Raw genomic sequence first — 18638 nt, forward strand, 5'->3', positions numbered from 1 at the left:
CATCCTGCACGCTCCAACAGCTGAATGAAGCTACAGAAGTAAATTTAAGCTGCACTTACTCAAACAGAATAAAGCTGCCACCCAGGTGAGCAAGAGTCTTGGTTTCATTTTGGTTTTCTTCACTCCAACCTCCTCAGCGTCAAAGCTTCTTCCCCTAAAAACCCCAAAAAATCAAATAGATAAGAAAAAGTAATCCAACAGGAAAGCTGTCTGTATCCTCCTATTATGTTTCTTCTTTGGTGATAAAGCTAAAACAAAAATGTATTTTCTTTTATAAAAGCATTGCTATTCTGTAGTTTCCCTGGTCCAGCATCTGGCCCACGGATGGCTGCTGGTCATGTCCAAAGCTACTATGAGAATAGTAGGAGGACGACCCTTCAGCCTGGACGGAGCTCATTAGTTATTCAGCCTCATTGTTGTCAGTGAATGGACACTGATACAGCAGCTTTCACCGGCCGCTGCAGGTTGGTCTCCTATGAGCCAATCGCAGCCCTGCGGTGACAGGGGGGGGGTGGCGGCTCAGCCTGAGAGGCATGATTGATATTCATTTAAGCAGAGGGCTGCTGGCCATCCACTCTGCCCCGCCCCGCCCCCTGCCTGATGGGCTGTGGTGACCTAAGGTGGACATACACTCAGAGTCCAAGCTGCTTTTATTAAAACTATGAACATGACTTTTTCAGGTAGCCGTTATCAGACTGGAAAAAATTTTGAATTCACAGGGAGAGATCAGCTGGTCCTGTTGTAAAACGAGAGCCCCATTGACTACATGATCATGTATGTGTTGCTCCAGAACTGTGTGTATGTAGATGTGTTTGATAGATGTGCCCTGAAGGTACAGATGTGGAAAACTAATTAGACTATAAGGAATTTTTTGAAACAGTAATTCCTTTGATTGAAAACGTTGTATAGCTCTGATTAACATTTGCAAAGTTGCTAATGTGCTCAGGCCCAAACTTTTTGGTGGCCTGCTGGACAGTGTGTGTAAAGTTACGCCAAGGCCATTATGACCATTGTGATTCACAGATACACTGATAGCTACTGAAAAACTCAGCCCGTTCTCATTCTGAACTTGTAAAATGCTACTGCTTTGACAATCCTTTTGGTGTAAGATCCGGACGCCAAAATCCACCATTCGCGTCGGCATGAAACAATACTGGATGGAGTGAGGTAAGAAAACAACCAAAGAGAACCAATCACGGTTTTATCATACGCCAGACAGCACCACATGACATACACCACGCATGGCATCAGTTGAGAACGCAGCCAGACAGGACCTGTCATATGTGCATAAACCGTGGCAGGATGGCGTCAGGTTGAAATGTTGCTGGTACCAACATAGTATAAGGAGCATGAAACCCCAGACTTTCACATGGGAGTCCAGTGTTCACTTCCTGTTTGAATGTAATGTTTTTTCTCTACATCTTACCATTTGTCTTCTTCCCCTAATCCTAACCATCCGTGCCAGCATGTGCGTTTGACGTTCCAGTGTTGGCTGCCATGTGCTGTTGTTGACTAAGCACATTTTCACCCCAACTTGTCACATGATGCCCCTCTCTCAGTGATCCTCTGCGTCAGCTTTTCATACCCGGGGATGTCGCCACTGTGATGTCACATGGTGGAATAACGCAGCCCATCTTAACATTAACACAACATAAGCACATGTCAATCAATACTATCACTGATGGCTAACGTTAGGCAACAAAGTCACGGATGGGTAAGTTTAGGCAAAAGCCTATCAAGCCTATCAATGCCATGGTAGGGTGTAGAAAAAAAAAACAAATTCACATCCAGCGAACACTAGACTCCATCATGAAAGTCAGTTGCCCGCCCTGTAAGCCAACTCGCACACCTTATATTATGTTGTCACTGGCAACGTTATTACCTGACGTTGTCCTTCGTTTCGTGTGAATGTGACCAGTTCCACTTGAACGCACTGACAAGTGAAACAAATCCAGCGAGTGCAATGTCTTATCTAGCAGCGACGCCATTACTGTGGTTGCAAATCATAGTGATCAAGTGTCCGCTGCTGCCTGCAGTAATGTAATTCTTCTACAAATTAGTTAGACATTGGGTTCAACAATTTAATTTAATTTTTCTTTACAAGGCCATTTTACATTAACTGCCTCCTTATTTATGTTCACTACTGACTCCTATAAAACTGTCAGTAAACCACAAATTTCTGCAAACCACAAATACACTGCATTTGCACGATATTATGTTGTGTGGAAATGTTGACACTTTATGTAAATAAACTGAAACTAACACAAGGAAGAATCCTGGAATGCTAGACACAAAGTATTAAGCAGGACGGACACAGGAAGAATAGATGGACAGATAGATAGATAGATAGATAGATAGATAGATAGATACAGGGACAAAGTCCTCATACATGCTACATCACTTAAGAAACATTGATATGATACATATGAAACGTACAAATGAAATCAGTCCACGTGGAAAAAATGTGGTCTAGAACATTCAGGAGACAAACTATGGAGCTAGTTAAAGTGCAAAAGTTACAGCTGCAGCATCTGAGACAGATGCATTCATTGAACACAAATTTATCCCCTGAGATTTTTTACACTTTACACCATGTATTGACTACACAGCCACAGAAGAATGCAAATACTGATGAACTACACAATGATCATGCAAAATGTGCTGAACATAAATGTAAAGTCTGCAATGTAGTTTGCAAAAGATATGTCATGTTTTTTCTTTCTTGTCGCCATTACAATGCTTAACATTTTAAAACTCTTCAACCGTCTCACTTTGAACTCTGCAGCCCATTCTCCTTCTTGACGTCATCAAATAACACCAATTTGTCAGTGCTTTTCAGCATAAGACCTTGACCAGATCCTGACTGAGAGTCACCTTTTATGTCCACCTGATATGCCACTGGACGGTGTCAGCGATGTTATTATACGCCAGCAGATGGTTAGACGGAGCCCATCTTCTGTACATGACACGTTGCGAAACGGCGTCAGTTTGAAATACTGCTAGTGACAATGTAATATAAGGAGTGCAAGAGCACTTATAAGTCTGAAGTTCGCTTCCCATCTCAATGTGATGTTTTCCTTTTTCTACACCTTACCATGTGTCTCCTTCCCCCCAAACCATTCATAACTTCTTAACCAAATCATAACCTTCTGTGGCAGCATGTGTGTTTGTTGACTACATTTACTACTATGAAACTACTCAAACGCTGTCATGTGGTGTACTCTACTTATTGTGGTGTTTGTGCATTTAGGTCTAGGTTCAGAACTGCCCAGTAAGTATTCCTTTAGGGTGACATTAATATTTTTTATTATAAAATGCCTGGACAGTTTTCTCTACTCGTGGAATAGTATTAAGGTAAATGGGTGTATTTAATTTAGAGTCATAATTTCCAAAATTTACTGACCTAAATCCTCCCCAGATATTGTTCTCTGTCCATCACAACAGCTGCACTGCCCTGATATGCTGGTTTAATGATCTCTGTGCTGAGGTTAGCCTTCACAAATCTGAAACTGTGTCAAAATGAATAATGCCAAAGCAAAGTCTAGGTTCATGAGCTGGTGTGTGGGTGGTGATGTCTCCCTGGCATCATCCAGCAAAACCTCCAGCTCCTCTGCTAGCAAATCCAAAATAGAGCAAATTGTACTGCACTGTGGATGGGAATAGGAGACGAGGTAGAAGGTGAAGGCTTTGTGATAGGGGTCTGTTTGGCCCTCTGATCCATAGAAGGGGCCTTTGTCAAGCTTTTTTGGCAGGGGGGGAGAGGGGACGAGGTGGGAGGGATGAAGTTAACTTCCAGTCAGCCCCTTAATCTGACATGATGGCTACGGTGGTTTTACCCACTGGCTATCAGTCATTTCCGACTGCCAAGACAAGTTTTCCTGCATCTATACAGCCCCCTGAAATGCCTTCTCAAAACTAGCAGTGACAAAAGCCTCCAGCTACATCGTCTTGACGTCACCGTGCCAAAAAGTTGCACAGGAACACACGAAACTGACAGCCAACAAGCATGTTTGTTCTGTGCCAGCAAAAAGAGCTATTTTGTTCCATTCACCAATGAGCAGCTCTCATAGGACTAAATGAGGCCCCGCCTCCATGACCATGACTAGATTCTCAACACATCCATGGTTACCACATTGACAACACAACCCCAAACACCCACGACAGCAGTGTGAGTGTTTGGAAGAGGGAGCTGTGAGAAGGCATCTTTATGTTGACTACATTTCATTTATGCTAAAATATTTTATATAGTTTGGGTGACCAGGGATATGGCCCAGACACATAGCTGATGACTCAAATTGCCAATCCCATAACCCTTCAAGATGTGCGCTATAATCATGCCCATATCCATGCACGCAATGTCATAGAGCGCACCTGTAGGCCTCTGGATATGTTTTGAAACACCACAGGCATGCTCCTTTATACACCTGAGAAGGTGTGCAGAATCACTCTGGCTCACTGTGTCCTTTACAACATTGCAATGGCTCATGCAGCCCTCACCTAAAACAGAGCCACAGGTACTACAGGCCACATGATGCACAACCAAATGTGGAACCTCCTGGCAGCGCTGCAGTTCAGGCTTGCCAGAATCACACCTGCAACATACTGCATGCCAAGCAGCATGTGACGTGACCTCGCCAAACTGCAACGTGTTTCACGCTTGTGGTGTTCACACTGGCAGCGTTGTGGTCGTGATGCTTCTACAGAGCTGCCTGCTGCTATGAGTTCTGTATTTCCACATTTATAAGCACAAATTCCACTCAAGTATGAAGTCATGCAAGCTCCTGCTTTGTCAGCAACACGGTCCTGCAAATGTTTCACAATAACATGCCTTGTGTCAACAACTGATGCGATAGTCGACAGAGACGTTGTCAAAGGACTTTTATTTGGACACAGAAGCAGGAGAGCTTGAGTAAAAAAAAAGATGTTTGTACTTTCTCATCCTTGTGACAGATGAAAATATTGAAACTGTAATAAATGGTGTTATATAGTCAATATAATAATCAAAACACCATTTTCTCTGTCTATTTCTGCTGACAACCGCACATAGCACATAGAAAAAAAATCAGCAAGCCCCCATTTCTCAAGATTTGCTGCAGCTGACAAGAAAAATGAGATGCACCTGACCAGTGCTACTCACGCAGGCAGAGTGGCTGCTCTGACTTGTTAACACAGACAATGAAACAAAAAGAAAAAGCTTTTGTGATGCTCACGCACTTCTCACGCTGTCTATGTGTTTCAGGTGTTATTACAACAAGCAGGATTTTACAAATTTGAAGCTGTCAAAATAGATGGAGTGATAGTGTTAAACAAATTTGAATTTAAGTATATATAATGCATTCCTTAATTTATCAGCCATTTGAATAAAAATGATTGTTTTCTGTAATTCCTCTCTTGGTGAACTGATTTAATTTCAAGCAGTTTCTGCCACCTACTGGTTAAAAGAGACTTCTGCAAAGCCCTGACTTATACCAGTAACCCCAAGCCTGTGTGTGTGTGTGTGTGTGTGTGTGTGTGTGTGTGTGTGTGTGTGTGTGTGTGTGTGTGTGTGTGTGTGTGTGTGTGTGTGTGTCTGAACACATTACTACAGTACCTCAGTGACTTTATCGGCTCCCAGTACAAAACAAAGTCAACTGTTTTATTCCACTTATAGTCTTTAACCCTTTGAAACCTTGAAAGACATCCCTTTTCTTTTGCTGGGTTCAGACGCCTATCATAAGCATTGAAACTAGTACTGAAAGTATTGAACCCTGAACTAATTAGTTAGATTTTTTTTTTCTTTTTCAAAAACATGGAAGGAAAGGTAAATAAAAAAAGTAGCAAAAAGCTAATTTTGAGAAAATATTTTTAAAAAAGCTAGGGAACAATTTTCAAAAAACTGTAAGTCTAATAATCATAATTATATATTTTTTAAAAATATTTTACAGAATTATTACATTTTAAGCACTTTTAATGTCATTTTAATTTTAATTTTCACTTTTCCATTGGTGTTTTTTGTTTATCTTACATTGTTTTTTGCTCATTTTCAGGTACGTTTTTTGCAATTCTTTCTAACTGCTTGCTTGCTTATTCTTTGGTAATTTCTTTTTCCATTGTTTTTGATAGAAATCAAGTTTCAAAGTTTCAAAGGGCCAAAGCACCTTTTAAAAATTTAATCATGAAATTCCAATTGTAACAAGACATTTGCAGAAATAAAAGAAATAAACAAAAGATCAAGGTCAGCTGCATATAGCAGCCCAGAGATATTTAATGTAACATTATGTCGTATACATCGATGCCCCCAGTGTTACATTCTTTCTTTCTTTGTCCTGTCTTAAAATTCTCTAAATTCTCTAAATCTCTGTCTATATTTTTCAGGAACTACTTCAGAACTGCAGCTTTACCCACAGTCAGCACTTTTAGCGTCCTCTAATCTCTGCCACACGCTCAAACAATGAAAAAAAAATGTGTCAGGGTCTTTCTCATCAAACTTAGGCAAAAGATGCTTCCAGCCATCAAATACAATAAAACCCAAAATTCACGTCTACCAATAACCAACAACGGCTCGTGAGTTTTTCCCTCCTTTAGCAACTTCTGTGTCAGCTGCTCCACTTTTACTCTGTCCCTTTCCAATCCTGCTATATGAAGCCAGTTTAGAGAGTCCGAGCACCAGACAAAAGGCAGATGCTGAAAACTGGAGCAAGAGATAATTTATTAAAAAAACTGATATTCATTTAAAAAAGGGAGATTATATATAGTGTAGCTACCAGGCAGAGCAGGAGAGGGACAGAGGCAGGAGGCAGACCAAATACCGCTGCAGGTGGTGAGAGACAAGAATAAGCAAAACCTTAAACAAGTAAAGAGATTCAAAAGCTGGAAGAAGACTAACGGTGCAGCTGAGTCTACGATCTGCTGGAGTTGAAGCTTGGTGCTGAAGGAAGAGAAGACTGGAGACGATTAGTAGCTCAGTGCCTGACACCTGCACACCTAATCCCACTCCTGTTATCATAACCCAACACAGACAGACAGGGAGAGGAGGAGAAACTCTTCACAAGGAGGAAAAAGAGTCAAAAGCAGAGGGTGTGAGAACAGCCTCATCTCTCATTGTCCCATGCTTCAACTCAGAACTACAGTCTCTCTGTCTCTGTTTTTGTGTTTTGGGACCTCTGTAGTGAATCCTCCACTGGCACTTCTTTTCATAAATAAGATCTATGCACTCTGGCACCTTTTGTATACTAAAAGTACAAAAAACAATTCCCAGTGTGAAGCATATTATTGTTTATTTTGAATTAGAAAATGGTTGGGGGTCCACCCTGCACCCTAGATACCTGTAGCCCTTCAAAAATGCCCCTTAGCACAGTTTTTTTTTCTTTTTTTGGTACCTTTTCAGGGTTTTTTTTTTTTGTATGATTTTGTTCGTTATTTGCCAAGAATGTGCCAACAACTAATCAAGTCTGCTTTTGCAATATAATTCTAAAGTACTGTGACAGGGTGTTTTTAGAAAAGAAGTTTTGTAAATTTGTTTGTTATATTTTATTTTCTCAAGATTTAAATATGTGTTCAAATATACAATTTAAAATTAAAAAAATGGATGTTTTGATACAGTTTTCTGTAATGTTAAATGTGGTCCCCAATTATTCAATAAATCAATATGTGAATAGTTTTCCATGAAGGTATGCAAAAAAAAAAATCTCTATGAATTCAAGGTATCACAACGTGACTAATTGATATACAAAACATTTTCTGGGTGAAGTATTCTATTTATGTTTTTCAGGTGATAGTAGCAGTAGTAACAGTACCAGAAACACATGTACAAATAGAGTGTGATACAGGTATAGTTTCTTAAAAATAACAGCAGCTATGAGCGTAACTGAAGTAAACCTAAGCGAGTGGGAAAGTATGAAGGAGTGTGGTCTCAGCAGACTTATTTACGACAAAATGAAGCAAATGTCCCTGACAATGGCGTCATAACAGGCTCCCACTACACTTTTTTTTGCCAGTAAAAAAAAAAAGAGAGATTAGATAGTACTTGTAATAAAGAGTTTACGCAGCCCACAGATATCTAAACAAACTAATTTAAGCTCTATTTTCTAGCCAAAGTAAACTCTGAGGGCGTATGTGAAGCAGATTTGCCTTTACGTCTGAACCATAGAAACAGTAATGTGGAAGAGATATCATTCATTTGTGGTCCAGCCTCTAATCCCTGCCCATTCTTATCCTGGATGAATAAAACCCGGTACATGAAACACCGTTTATGTAATCAAAGAGAGCGTCCCACAGGTCACCAGAGCAGTGTTGGAGTAACGTTTACTGGCTTGGGTTCACCATGGTACAACTGAGATGGACATGGATCAATGCTATGTGTTTAATGACCATTGCTACTTCAGGTAAGCAAGATTAATGCAATAATAACTGGTTTGAAGAGCAAAATTAACATTTATCATTTACAACTCATCAAAGAAAGATTAGATGTCCTGCTAAGTACTAGGTTTTTGCAATAGCCCATTTACTTAAACACTAATTAGAATCAGATATACTTTATTGATCCCCGGGGGGAAATTGTGGTTCATTACAGTCACTCTGATGCATAGACAGTTATAGAAAGTAGAAATAAGTACCAGCACAAAGTATATGAAAATATTAAGTATAAATACAGAAATAATAAAAAGCAAACATCACTAGTATGTAAATATTTAAAATTATAAATATGAATAATGTGCAGGGGGTGTAACATATAAAACTATGTGTCTTATACTACAGTTCAATGTATAAAAATGGCATGGAAAGTTAGAAATATAACATATGTGTATGATGCAACAATGCACAACATAATATATACATAATTAAGAAGAGCAATAAGAATATCTACAATACTGTATATACAATATGCTTCTATAGCATGGTTCCTTTTAAATGTAAATATTTGGTGATTCATTGAACATGCTGAAGACACAAGAGGTTTAAATGCTAAGATTCTAGTGGCAATATAAACATGGAAGTTTGAATCATGTATCTCAATGGCCATTTAAAGGCCCCACTGGAATATTTTTGGCAATCTCATCACAAGGGCCATTTAGTGGCTGTGCTGGAGCTTTCAGTCATTTCACACTATCTTTTTCAGCCGATTAAGCTGTCCAGCTTGACTCATGATTGTTTAAATATCCCTTTTCTGAGCCGAAGTCCTGCAAAGATTGGATTTTCAAGACCTGCTCCCTAACCAAAACTGCACTGTACAACACTACAGTACACCCGCCCCACCACCTGCACAAAGGACCAGATAGTTCAACAACCCGGTCCGACCCGCCACCACAAGCCTGAAGCAGCCTGACCCTAAACCACATATCCCATATCAACCATGCACTGTTCAAATAATTTGGTTAGGCAACACATTTAAAGTCACTATTTGGGACATTTTATACATTTGAAACTAAGATATAATATTTGAAACCAAGGTAATTCAGGAAATACAATTTAAATAGCTTTCGCTTATTCTCATAATAAGTTAACACGTCTGTTAGTAACACACATATTCCATATACAGAAGACAAAGCTGGCACTTAAAAGTCAGCAGTCAGAAGATTCCAATGTTAAAATATTAAATCAAAGATGTTATAAATCAGTCACTTCCACATTTTTGGGTGTGCAACGCTGTGGTTATATCCAGAGCATTTAGCGATACATACTGATAAACATCAATATGTGACTGGTATTTTAACTTGTTACACTGAAATCTGCAGGGCTTCTGGCTCTTGAATCTCTTCCTCTGCAAGACTTTATCAGTGAAGAGAAACTCAGCCTTCCTCTGCAGAGAGCCTTCATCGTGCCAATGGAGATCACCAACAAGGTTTTCACTGACGCATTGCTTCACCCAGCAACTCAAGAATATCAGACCATGTTTAAAGAAGTCAGTCACCTGGTAAGATCAAGAACAGCAGATGATGATACCCACTTTAGTATCACCAGGGTGACTTAGTCAAGTGAGAATGTGGCTAGATCGAAGCGGTCGCAGTCTGGATGCAATGCAGCTGCAATTTTGTTCAAGGGATAGCAGTACTTATGTGTTCAGCGTCATGTAATAGTCCATGCTGTCAGTTGTCACCATATTGTACTATTTTCTCTGTATTTTAAACTTAAAGCATAATCTTGATCTGTATTTGTTTTTCTTTTCTTTTGCAGTTAAAAGGTGTCTACGGCTGCTCTGACAAAACCACATGTCCAACAACTCCCTTTTATAAAGGTGTTCTGTCAATGAATTTCAGGTATCATGAATATCATTGATCTCTCAGTGACCAAAGAACTGCATTTAAACTTCTATGCTAGATGCGAGATGATAGTGGCAGTGCAGACTCCTTTTCCTAACGTTAAGTGGAACAACAGAAAGTTGGAAATGTTGCTACACTATTTCAGCATCCTATGCATCAGAGACAACAAATATTAATTAATTAATTAATTAATTAATTTAGGTATTTTTCAGAATTACTATATCCGCTTTTAAAATGGAAGTAGATGTTGTTATTCGCAAAAAGAGTTAAAACGATTATCTGATTGTAATACTACAAATGACAAATGTAGTTTTGTCTAACTTCTGTGTTGTTTTATAATACTTTTTTTCACAGCTCTGGATCCGTGATTGCAAATCCAATTGTAGTCTTCAATCAAACATCTATCAACAAAGCCGTCGTTCAATTTTACTTTAAAAAAAATGCCAAAAGTGTCAAACCCCAAACCCTCCAACTTAATATGAGCTTCACAAGCAGTAAGATCTACCGTCGTACACATAATTCCATTTTTTTCCTCTTTAGTGATGTATATGTTCTGTTTTAAAGTTGCCCTCTACATATGTAATACTTCCTGTTTTTCTTTAGACAGCAATGTGAAGGAAGTTCCAGTATCTTCAAGCACCATCACCACAACTACTACAACCACAACAACACCTACTACTACTACTATAACCACCACAACTCCTACTACTACAACCACAACACCTACTACTACTACTACTACTATAACCACCACAACTCCAACTACTACAACCACAACAACACCTACTACTACTACTATAACCACCACAACTCCAACTACTACAACCACAACAACACCTACTACTACTACTATAACCACCACAACTCCTACTACTACAACTACAACTCCAACTACTACAACCACAACAACACCTACTACTACTACTATAACCACCACAACTCCTACTACTACAACCACAACTCCAACTACTACAACCACAACAACACCTACTACTACTACTATAACCACCACAACTCCTACTACTACAACTACAACTCCAACTACTACAACCACAACAACACCTACTACTACTACTATAACCACCACAACTCCTACTACTACAACCACAACTCCAACTACTACAACCACAACAACACCTACTACTACTATTATAACCACCACAACTCCTACTACTACAACCACAACTCCAACTACTACTATCACCACACCACCTACAACTACTACATCCACAACAACACCTGTTATTACTCCAACCACAACAACACCTACTACTACTACTACTACTACTACTACTACAACCACCACAACTCCTACTACTACTACAACCACCACAACACCTACAGCTACCGCAGCACTTACAACCACCATACCCAACACACATACAACTGTTACAACCACAACACCTTCAACTACTAAAATAACCACAATAAGTACAACTACCACAACAAGCACAACACCAACAACTACAGCTGCACCCACAACTCCAGCACTTACATCTGCTACGACTACAACCCGAGATCCTCCTACATCTTCTAGCAAATCAAACTTGTCTGATGACACTGCGCTGGTTTCAACCACCAAGGCAAATCATGAAAACCATTCCACAACGGATAGAAGTGGAAATCCCACTCTAGATCCAGCTGTGAACAACACAACAGTGAATCCACATGGCAGAAACACAGACCCAACATCAGGTGGAGGCAGCAGTGATGGGAGTAGTGACTGGGTACCTGGATGGGGTATTGCCCTCTTAGTATTAGCCGCTGCCATCTTGTTACTACTCATTATCATCTTTATCATGATGGTAAGTCCGGCAGGTATAATACAGTATACTAATTTATTCCCCAGTTTTTGTTACTTGGTTGTAACAAGTTTTAGAAAAGCTCTATACAAATTTATTATTGTTATCATATTACGGGCAATTAAAGGCAAACAAGAAAAAAACACCAACCAACCAACCAACCAATTCAAAAAGAAGTTATTCTATAAACATTTCACATGATTGTCAAACACAAACATAAATAATAAGGTACATTACTGAGAACGGGTGCAGGATTTTGGGATAATGTATAGGATCACTTACATCTAGGCCATTTATTTTTTGGAGGAATTGCATCGGGACAGTTTCATGAAATTGTTGTTCTCTCTACTTTCCACTCTCTTCAATCTGTTTTGATGCTCTGTTGTTTCAGTTGGTTCAATGGTGCTGTAAGAAAACGGAAAGTGACCAAATGGACACTGCTGCGGACCCATATTACACTGAAAAGAAACAACCGCCCCAGCATCCTCTGCCAGTGTACTCACCTCAACCCCCTATGGCACAGAGACCGGACTCAACCCCTATTATTATTGTAAGTACTGCACGTACAGTAAGACCAGTGCAGTGTTTATATTTCGGTTATGTATTCAAAATTACATGCATGTAAACACTGCTTGATAGGTCTGTCTTATTTAGTGATGGCCTGATAGGATGTTTGAATGTGGTCCTTTCATGTTTTTCAATAGGGGGACACACCCAGGAAGAATAAGACAGGGTTCTATGCGGTAAATCCATAAGATTCACGGGATGAATTGGAGCCATCAAGCAACAGGTAATTCATTTGACACTTAATTCAGCCAAGTATATTGATTGTTGCCAAGGTTAAAAAGAATAAACAGTTTTGATTTTTATGACTCAGTGACTTGTCCGCAGCTTTCAAGTTCGCACAAAACTATACGTGCACATATAGACTGAATCACTGTGACGTTGCAGTAACAACAATGATCTTCTGGGTAAATAAACTGGTTTTAGCAGCTGTAACGAACAATTAAAGGTACATGTCAAACATGTTAGTCAAACCTGTTTGACGTTTTTGCTTTATTTATGTATTATGTTGCTTTGCTAGTGTCTTTGATAAAAAAAAAATCTATTGGCATGGAGGCTCAGCAAAACATATTTTAGGCACCTAAAAAAATCTATTCAAAATAAATAATCTGTATCTATCTTTAAGTGTATGCTACATTTAACATATTTTCTCCGCATTACTACAAAAGTTGTCTGCGTTATGTTTCTATATGAATTAACAAATGCTAATTTAAACACACATTCATTCACACAAGAGTGCTCACAGTGGGCTCTGATGCTCGAAGGGTGTGGTGTTCTGTATAACCTAACGATATTTTCCGACAGCACTCCCAATTTACAAATGGTCCAGTTTGTGCCAGGGTGTGTTTCGGTACTCAGAGTATTTCCAAACACACCCTTTTGTAAAAGTAGTAGCTAATAGGAAGTAAACAGGAACCAAAGCTGTTGCCATAGCAATGGAGCAGCAATTTAAAAAAGTGTGTGTGTATATAGCGTAGATGCTGAGTCTGGTGAATTGTTTTAAAATGTGATTTGTGATGAATTTTGCTATCTGAAACATTATAATCTGATAGTGATAAACACGTGATGAGTATTGTCGTGTGCTCTGAGGTTCTATAATTAGTTCTGCTTTATCATTCCAACGTGCTTTTTATTGGCTAGGTCCTGAAGCATTGACATGTTGGTGATACAGCCGTCTTTATCTACAGCAACATTATAATAAATGGCTAAATAAATAAATACAGTTGAATTCGGACATCACATTTTGTAACTGATAGCAATCTAAACTTGTGTTGTAATTGGAAGTGAAGTGTCTCGGACCTCTCCCACTTTCTCAACAGTAGATCACAATCGCAGCTTACTCATTTGACATTTGACACTCACACCAAGGCGCTGTCCGACAATACAACAAGGCTTGGCTTTATGTCTTTTTATATGAATGTATTGCTTATAGGATAAAGACATGCTTTTCTATGTGAATGTACTAACAAAAGGGTTTACAGTAACAGGCGCAGTTCAGCAAACAAGTCCACAATTCAGATGTCGCTAAGACTTAACATAGCAGATGACAAAGTTGTGAGCAATCATATCTTACGGATAACTGTTGGTATTTTGAAGTGACACTGCCTGATTGTGCTATAGGTTCCACAATAAATTGTCATTTCTGATAATCTTGTAGGTTTCTGTTAAAATCATGATATGGGTACTAAACATGGCTCAGGTCAGTAGATTACTACAATTTTGTCAAGCTAAACGATGAATTAGACTTTTTTTCTTTGGTATGGCCATGCCTTTAATGCCAGCGGTTCCAAAACGTTTTCACTCATGCTTTCATTTCAAAGCTAAACTGAATTAGAGCTCATCTTATAATGGGATCACTGCAGCCTAAATACAGCAACCCATGATCCAAAGTGAATATCAGCCAGGTGCGTAATGTGGAAGGGCCAGTTTTATACTTGTGGCCCCTTTGGTTGGACACACAACCACCTCAAACTCGGCTGTCATTGTGATCTCAGCTACACACCTGTTAAGGTTTGTGACTTTTATTTTACACAGTTGTGGCATTATCACGTTGACAAAATCTGCCCAAAGGCAGACAGACATATAAACACCTGGTAAAATACACTGCAAATTGTATTTTGAAACAGCTTCATTCAGCTCAAGGCCCCAAACTTGGACAAGCTCTAAATATTAATCATGTCAAAAGTCTGTGTTTATCATTGACACTAAATCACATTTGTGCATGTCCTTGTAGGCACACTGCAGTGAGCAGAGGCAGAGCGAAGAAACAAAAACTGCATCAATGGTGAAGAACAGCACAGATTTACAGTTATCTAGATGTTATTTATTGCATTTATTGCTTTAGTTTTTTGCCAAATGTCATTTGTTTTCACTGACGTATAGATTTCTAAAATATTATATATACTAACATAAAAAAATAGAAATGTTATTTTTCTGCATAGCAATTATTCACTACAAGCCAATGATCAATAGCTGATGTAAATTGTTACCATATTTGTTTAGCATTTCAAATGTTTTCTGTGTATTAATATTTAATTAAATCTGTCTGAAATATGATTAAAGGAACATTCTAATGTTTGTGCACGTTTATGCCTTTTAATGTGTATTTCTACCATCCAGACAGCTGTTTTTTTTATTTATTTTTTATTTTTTATCCATATGTATATAACAATTACAGCTGCACATAGAATATACATTTTCAGAGCCAATCACAGAGATTACTAAATAAATCAGAAGTTTAAGTTTAACTTTGGTCAGTAAGTTGAATGAATTCCAGTTTTTAAATTCTCTGAAATTTATTCCATTTATAAAGGAGTAAATTACAGAGAGCAGTCTTTGTAAGTTTACCTCATTGGTAACTGTGGCTTTAAATTTGAAAAGAGAAGGAATGGAGTGAAGCAAATTTGCAGCCGGCCATTATTAATAGAACTAATGTAATGCAGTAGTTTTCTTATTGTTGCTAGTGAGGACCAAGCATATTTTTTTACCAGCCAAATTAATAAATTGCCATTCTTTTATCGGGCCTATTTCAACAAATGCATGAAAAATTACAATAGACCCAGTAGCTGTAATGCATGAAATCTGAATGTGAAATTGCTGTTTCCACACCCCATTTTCACGAAAGTATATTCTGTGCAATAGTACTGTGCTTATGTTAACATACAATTTTAAACTTCAAGTGCAATATGATTCTTTTTTTACTTTTACTTTTAAACATCATTATTACTAAGTACTTTGTATTTTCTTTCAGACACTTTGTATTTTATTTTATTTTCACTTATTTGATGCTTTGTTGTTGTGTTCCTTTTTGCTACAGTATTTCTGGAGCAATCTGGCACAATAATTTACTTGGGGATTAATAAAGCTCTATCTTATCTTATCTTATTTTTATATCGCACTGGTGAGAAATGGATTTAAATCATTTAACAGGCGGAACAGACAGAAACAATGGGGTATAACTTGAACTGGGAATTATCATAAATACTGTCCAAATCAACGCACGGAAACGATCGGAACAATCTCAGGTAGAGCAGACACACACCTCCTAGTGGACCTCTGCGGACAGATGAACAGGCTGTTCAGCTGTTTAAAGTGCTGGACAAGGCCCTGGTAACCACACATGAAGTGGTCCAGGGCAAGCAATGGGTGTCCTACCCATATGTCCCACCGATACTGGTGGACGATATGTGTGCCTAAGTGGCCCTTTCTCTCATAAGTCTGTCTGCCCTAAATTGAACCTGATTATTTATCAGTCACCACCAAATTCTTCAACAATAAAAACATTGTAGGTGAAGTAAAAAGGTGCATCCTGCTTTGAAGAATGTAAATATTTGATGGTGATGCATTTCACAAGGTTGTGCAGGCATCTATGATGTTTGCATACAAACATATAACTGCTGGGAACTCATTGTCTAATCCCAGCCATTGTTTAAATGGCATTGTGGTACCACAGTACTGGGCAGGTAACACTAGTGACAACTTTGCTCTCGACTCTTAACAGTACAGTTGCTTTGTAAGTGCATAAATCACAATGATAAAATAGAGTGTTGTGTATACAGTTGCATGATTAACTCCACTCTTTCTTTCATGATTGAGAAGCAACATTTACTCAGAGCTGTTAATAGGGAGATTAATGGCTGCTGCATTGTCAGCAGAACAGTGGCGCACAATGGCACTGTAAAAAGGTAACAACACAATGCAGGGTGTAACCAAATACAATGCAATGTGCAATGTGGCTACATGAATGTGCCAAAACCACACACTCCTGCACACACACGCACGCACACACACACACACACACACACACACACACACACCAAAATGCATGCTACCTGCACTGTGCTAATGTAGGATTCCAGTATCGCCAGTATACGTTGGAGCACAGTTGAGCAGGCTGGTCTTCCCTCTTTAACAACACTAAGTTGATCAGAAGGCATGTTTTAATCTGCTCTGGAAAAGGAATCAGTGGATGTGATCACATATTTGCATGCCACATGATCAGAATAACAAATAGAGCCTTTCTGTCTGAATCTTGTCATAAAAATGCACTTTCAGATGCGAGTCAGATCTGCTGCAAAATGCTTCTGTAGGCTTTTTCCAGTTAAAATTATGCAGAAAAAATAAACTAAAACCATTACAGTAATGCAATATAAAACTACATAATTACTAAGGGCAGCTACTTCTATAGAAATACAAAAGAGCTGATAACCTGTCCTCTGTATTTGGCCCTAAGTTCTTATCCACAACAGACATCATGTTGTTTCTTGTAATAGGTCTACAGTTCGGAAATAATCTTTTTTCATACCTGAGCCATCCCTGGCAATATTCTGCAAATGTGTCCAGACATCGAGTTTTTCATTGTGTCTAAGAGTGACATCTGGTGGTCATAAAGCCTTGAGGTAAAGGAATGGAAAGTAACATAGAAAGAAAGTGAGCGATAAACCACTCTGTGACTAAGGAGAATGGTGAAATTGCGAAAGAAACAGTTAACGAAGTATTTAAAAATGTGTTATGAATTGTAAAAAACTGTGATGAGGGTGATTTTTAATAATTTTGTAGAGCCCCTGATATTTTCTTGAATGCAAATATCAGGAAAAGATTTTCATTTTGTAAAAAAAATATCAGGTGCACTGTCATTTAAGAAGACTTGTTCAATGTTGGATTTGTACTTTCTTTTAAATTGCTCTTTAAAGGTACAATGTCACCATATTTCTTTCCCTAAACCTACTGTATACATCTTATTGTTCTGTACATAAATTTACATTAAATCCTTGAAGTCAAGTCTTTTGGCCATTTTTTTTTTTCAGTGGAGAGGTAGTAAGTCTATTAAGCCTTCCTTGTTTCATCATGGAGCGTTAAATGAGTTTCAGTTCTAGTTTGCTCCAAGCTAAATGAGCAAAGTCCACCCAGGGAAGTATTTTATAAGTGTGTACCCCAGTAATAGAATCAAAAGTTCGCCATAGTGAGTCCACTCCTAAGTTTTAAAAATGTTTTTTTTTTTTTTTTGAGGAGTCGTCCAAAAGGATCTTTTAGTAGGATTACCCATACCACGCATGTTCCAACTAACAAAGTGAATAGACATGGCAGAAACAAAAATGCTGGGGTTCATACTAGCAAGACACATTTATCTGTGAGTCAAGAAACCAGAAGACAGCCAGCATGGTCCCCACCCACACCCACATACCCCCATACATACACACCAAAAACAAAAAAAAACAAAACAAAATTGTTTCCAAAAGAGAGACTGCAATGTAAAGGGCAAATGCAGTTGTTGCCACAAAACCACGGCAACAACTCGGAGAATAAACTAAGTTAACCTTTTTAGAGGTAGTGCCCACAGACTTCAAACTGTGCGGTAGGCACAGCTAATACTAAAGTAATCCATATCAGCTATATAATAGTATAAAATATTAAAAAACAATAACATAGGGATATCTTTAAAGTAAACATTACAAAAAGATATGAAAAACAAAAACCTAGATCAGAGCTAGAAGTGGGAATATTATTATATCATACACTTAAGCTGATATTGACT

General features: G+C 38.5%; 1 protein-coding gene and 1 long non-coding RNA gene across 3 annotated transcripts in view; one reads left to right on the forward strand and one right to left on the reverse strand.

Moving 5' to 3' along the window:
• The window catches only part of LOC121958162 (immunoglobulin superfamily DCC subclass member 3), a 53330-nt gene that overhangs the window by 32996 nt on the left and 1696 nt on the right, over positions 1–18638 (reverse strand). For both annotated transcript variants that reach the window (XM_088090291.1, XM_088090290.1), the window contains exon 2: positions 60–154. In XM_088090291.1, coding sequence (XP_087946417.1) covers positions 60–108 — 49 coding nt within the window. In that variant the 5' untranslated portion in view covers positions 109–154. The remainder of the gene's footprint in view (positions 1–59; positions 155–18638) is intronic.
• On the forward strand, positions 12291–15033 carry LOC148186640 (uncharacterized). The gene is made up of 3 exons (XR_015779375.1): positions 12291–12590; positions 12745–12830; positions 14838–15033. It is a non-coding gene; the product is annotated as an uncharacterized LOC148186640 (long non-coding RNA).

The sequence above is a fragment of the Plectropomus leopardus genome, chromosome 17 (genome assembly GCF_026936395.1).
Source record: "Plectropomus leopardus strain MGB_pleo_1.0 chromosome 17, ASM2693639v1, whole genome shotgun sequence".
Classification (NCBI taxonomy): domain Eukaryota; kingdom Metazoa; phylum Chordata; class Actinopteri; order Perciformes; family Serranidae; genus Plectropomus; species Plectropomus leopardus.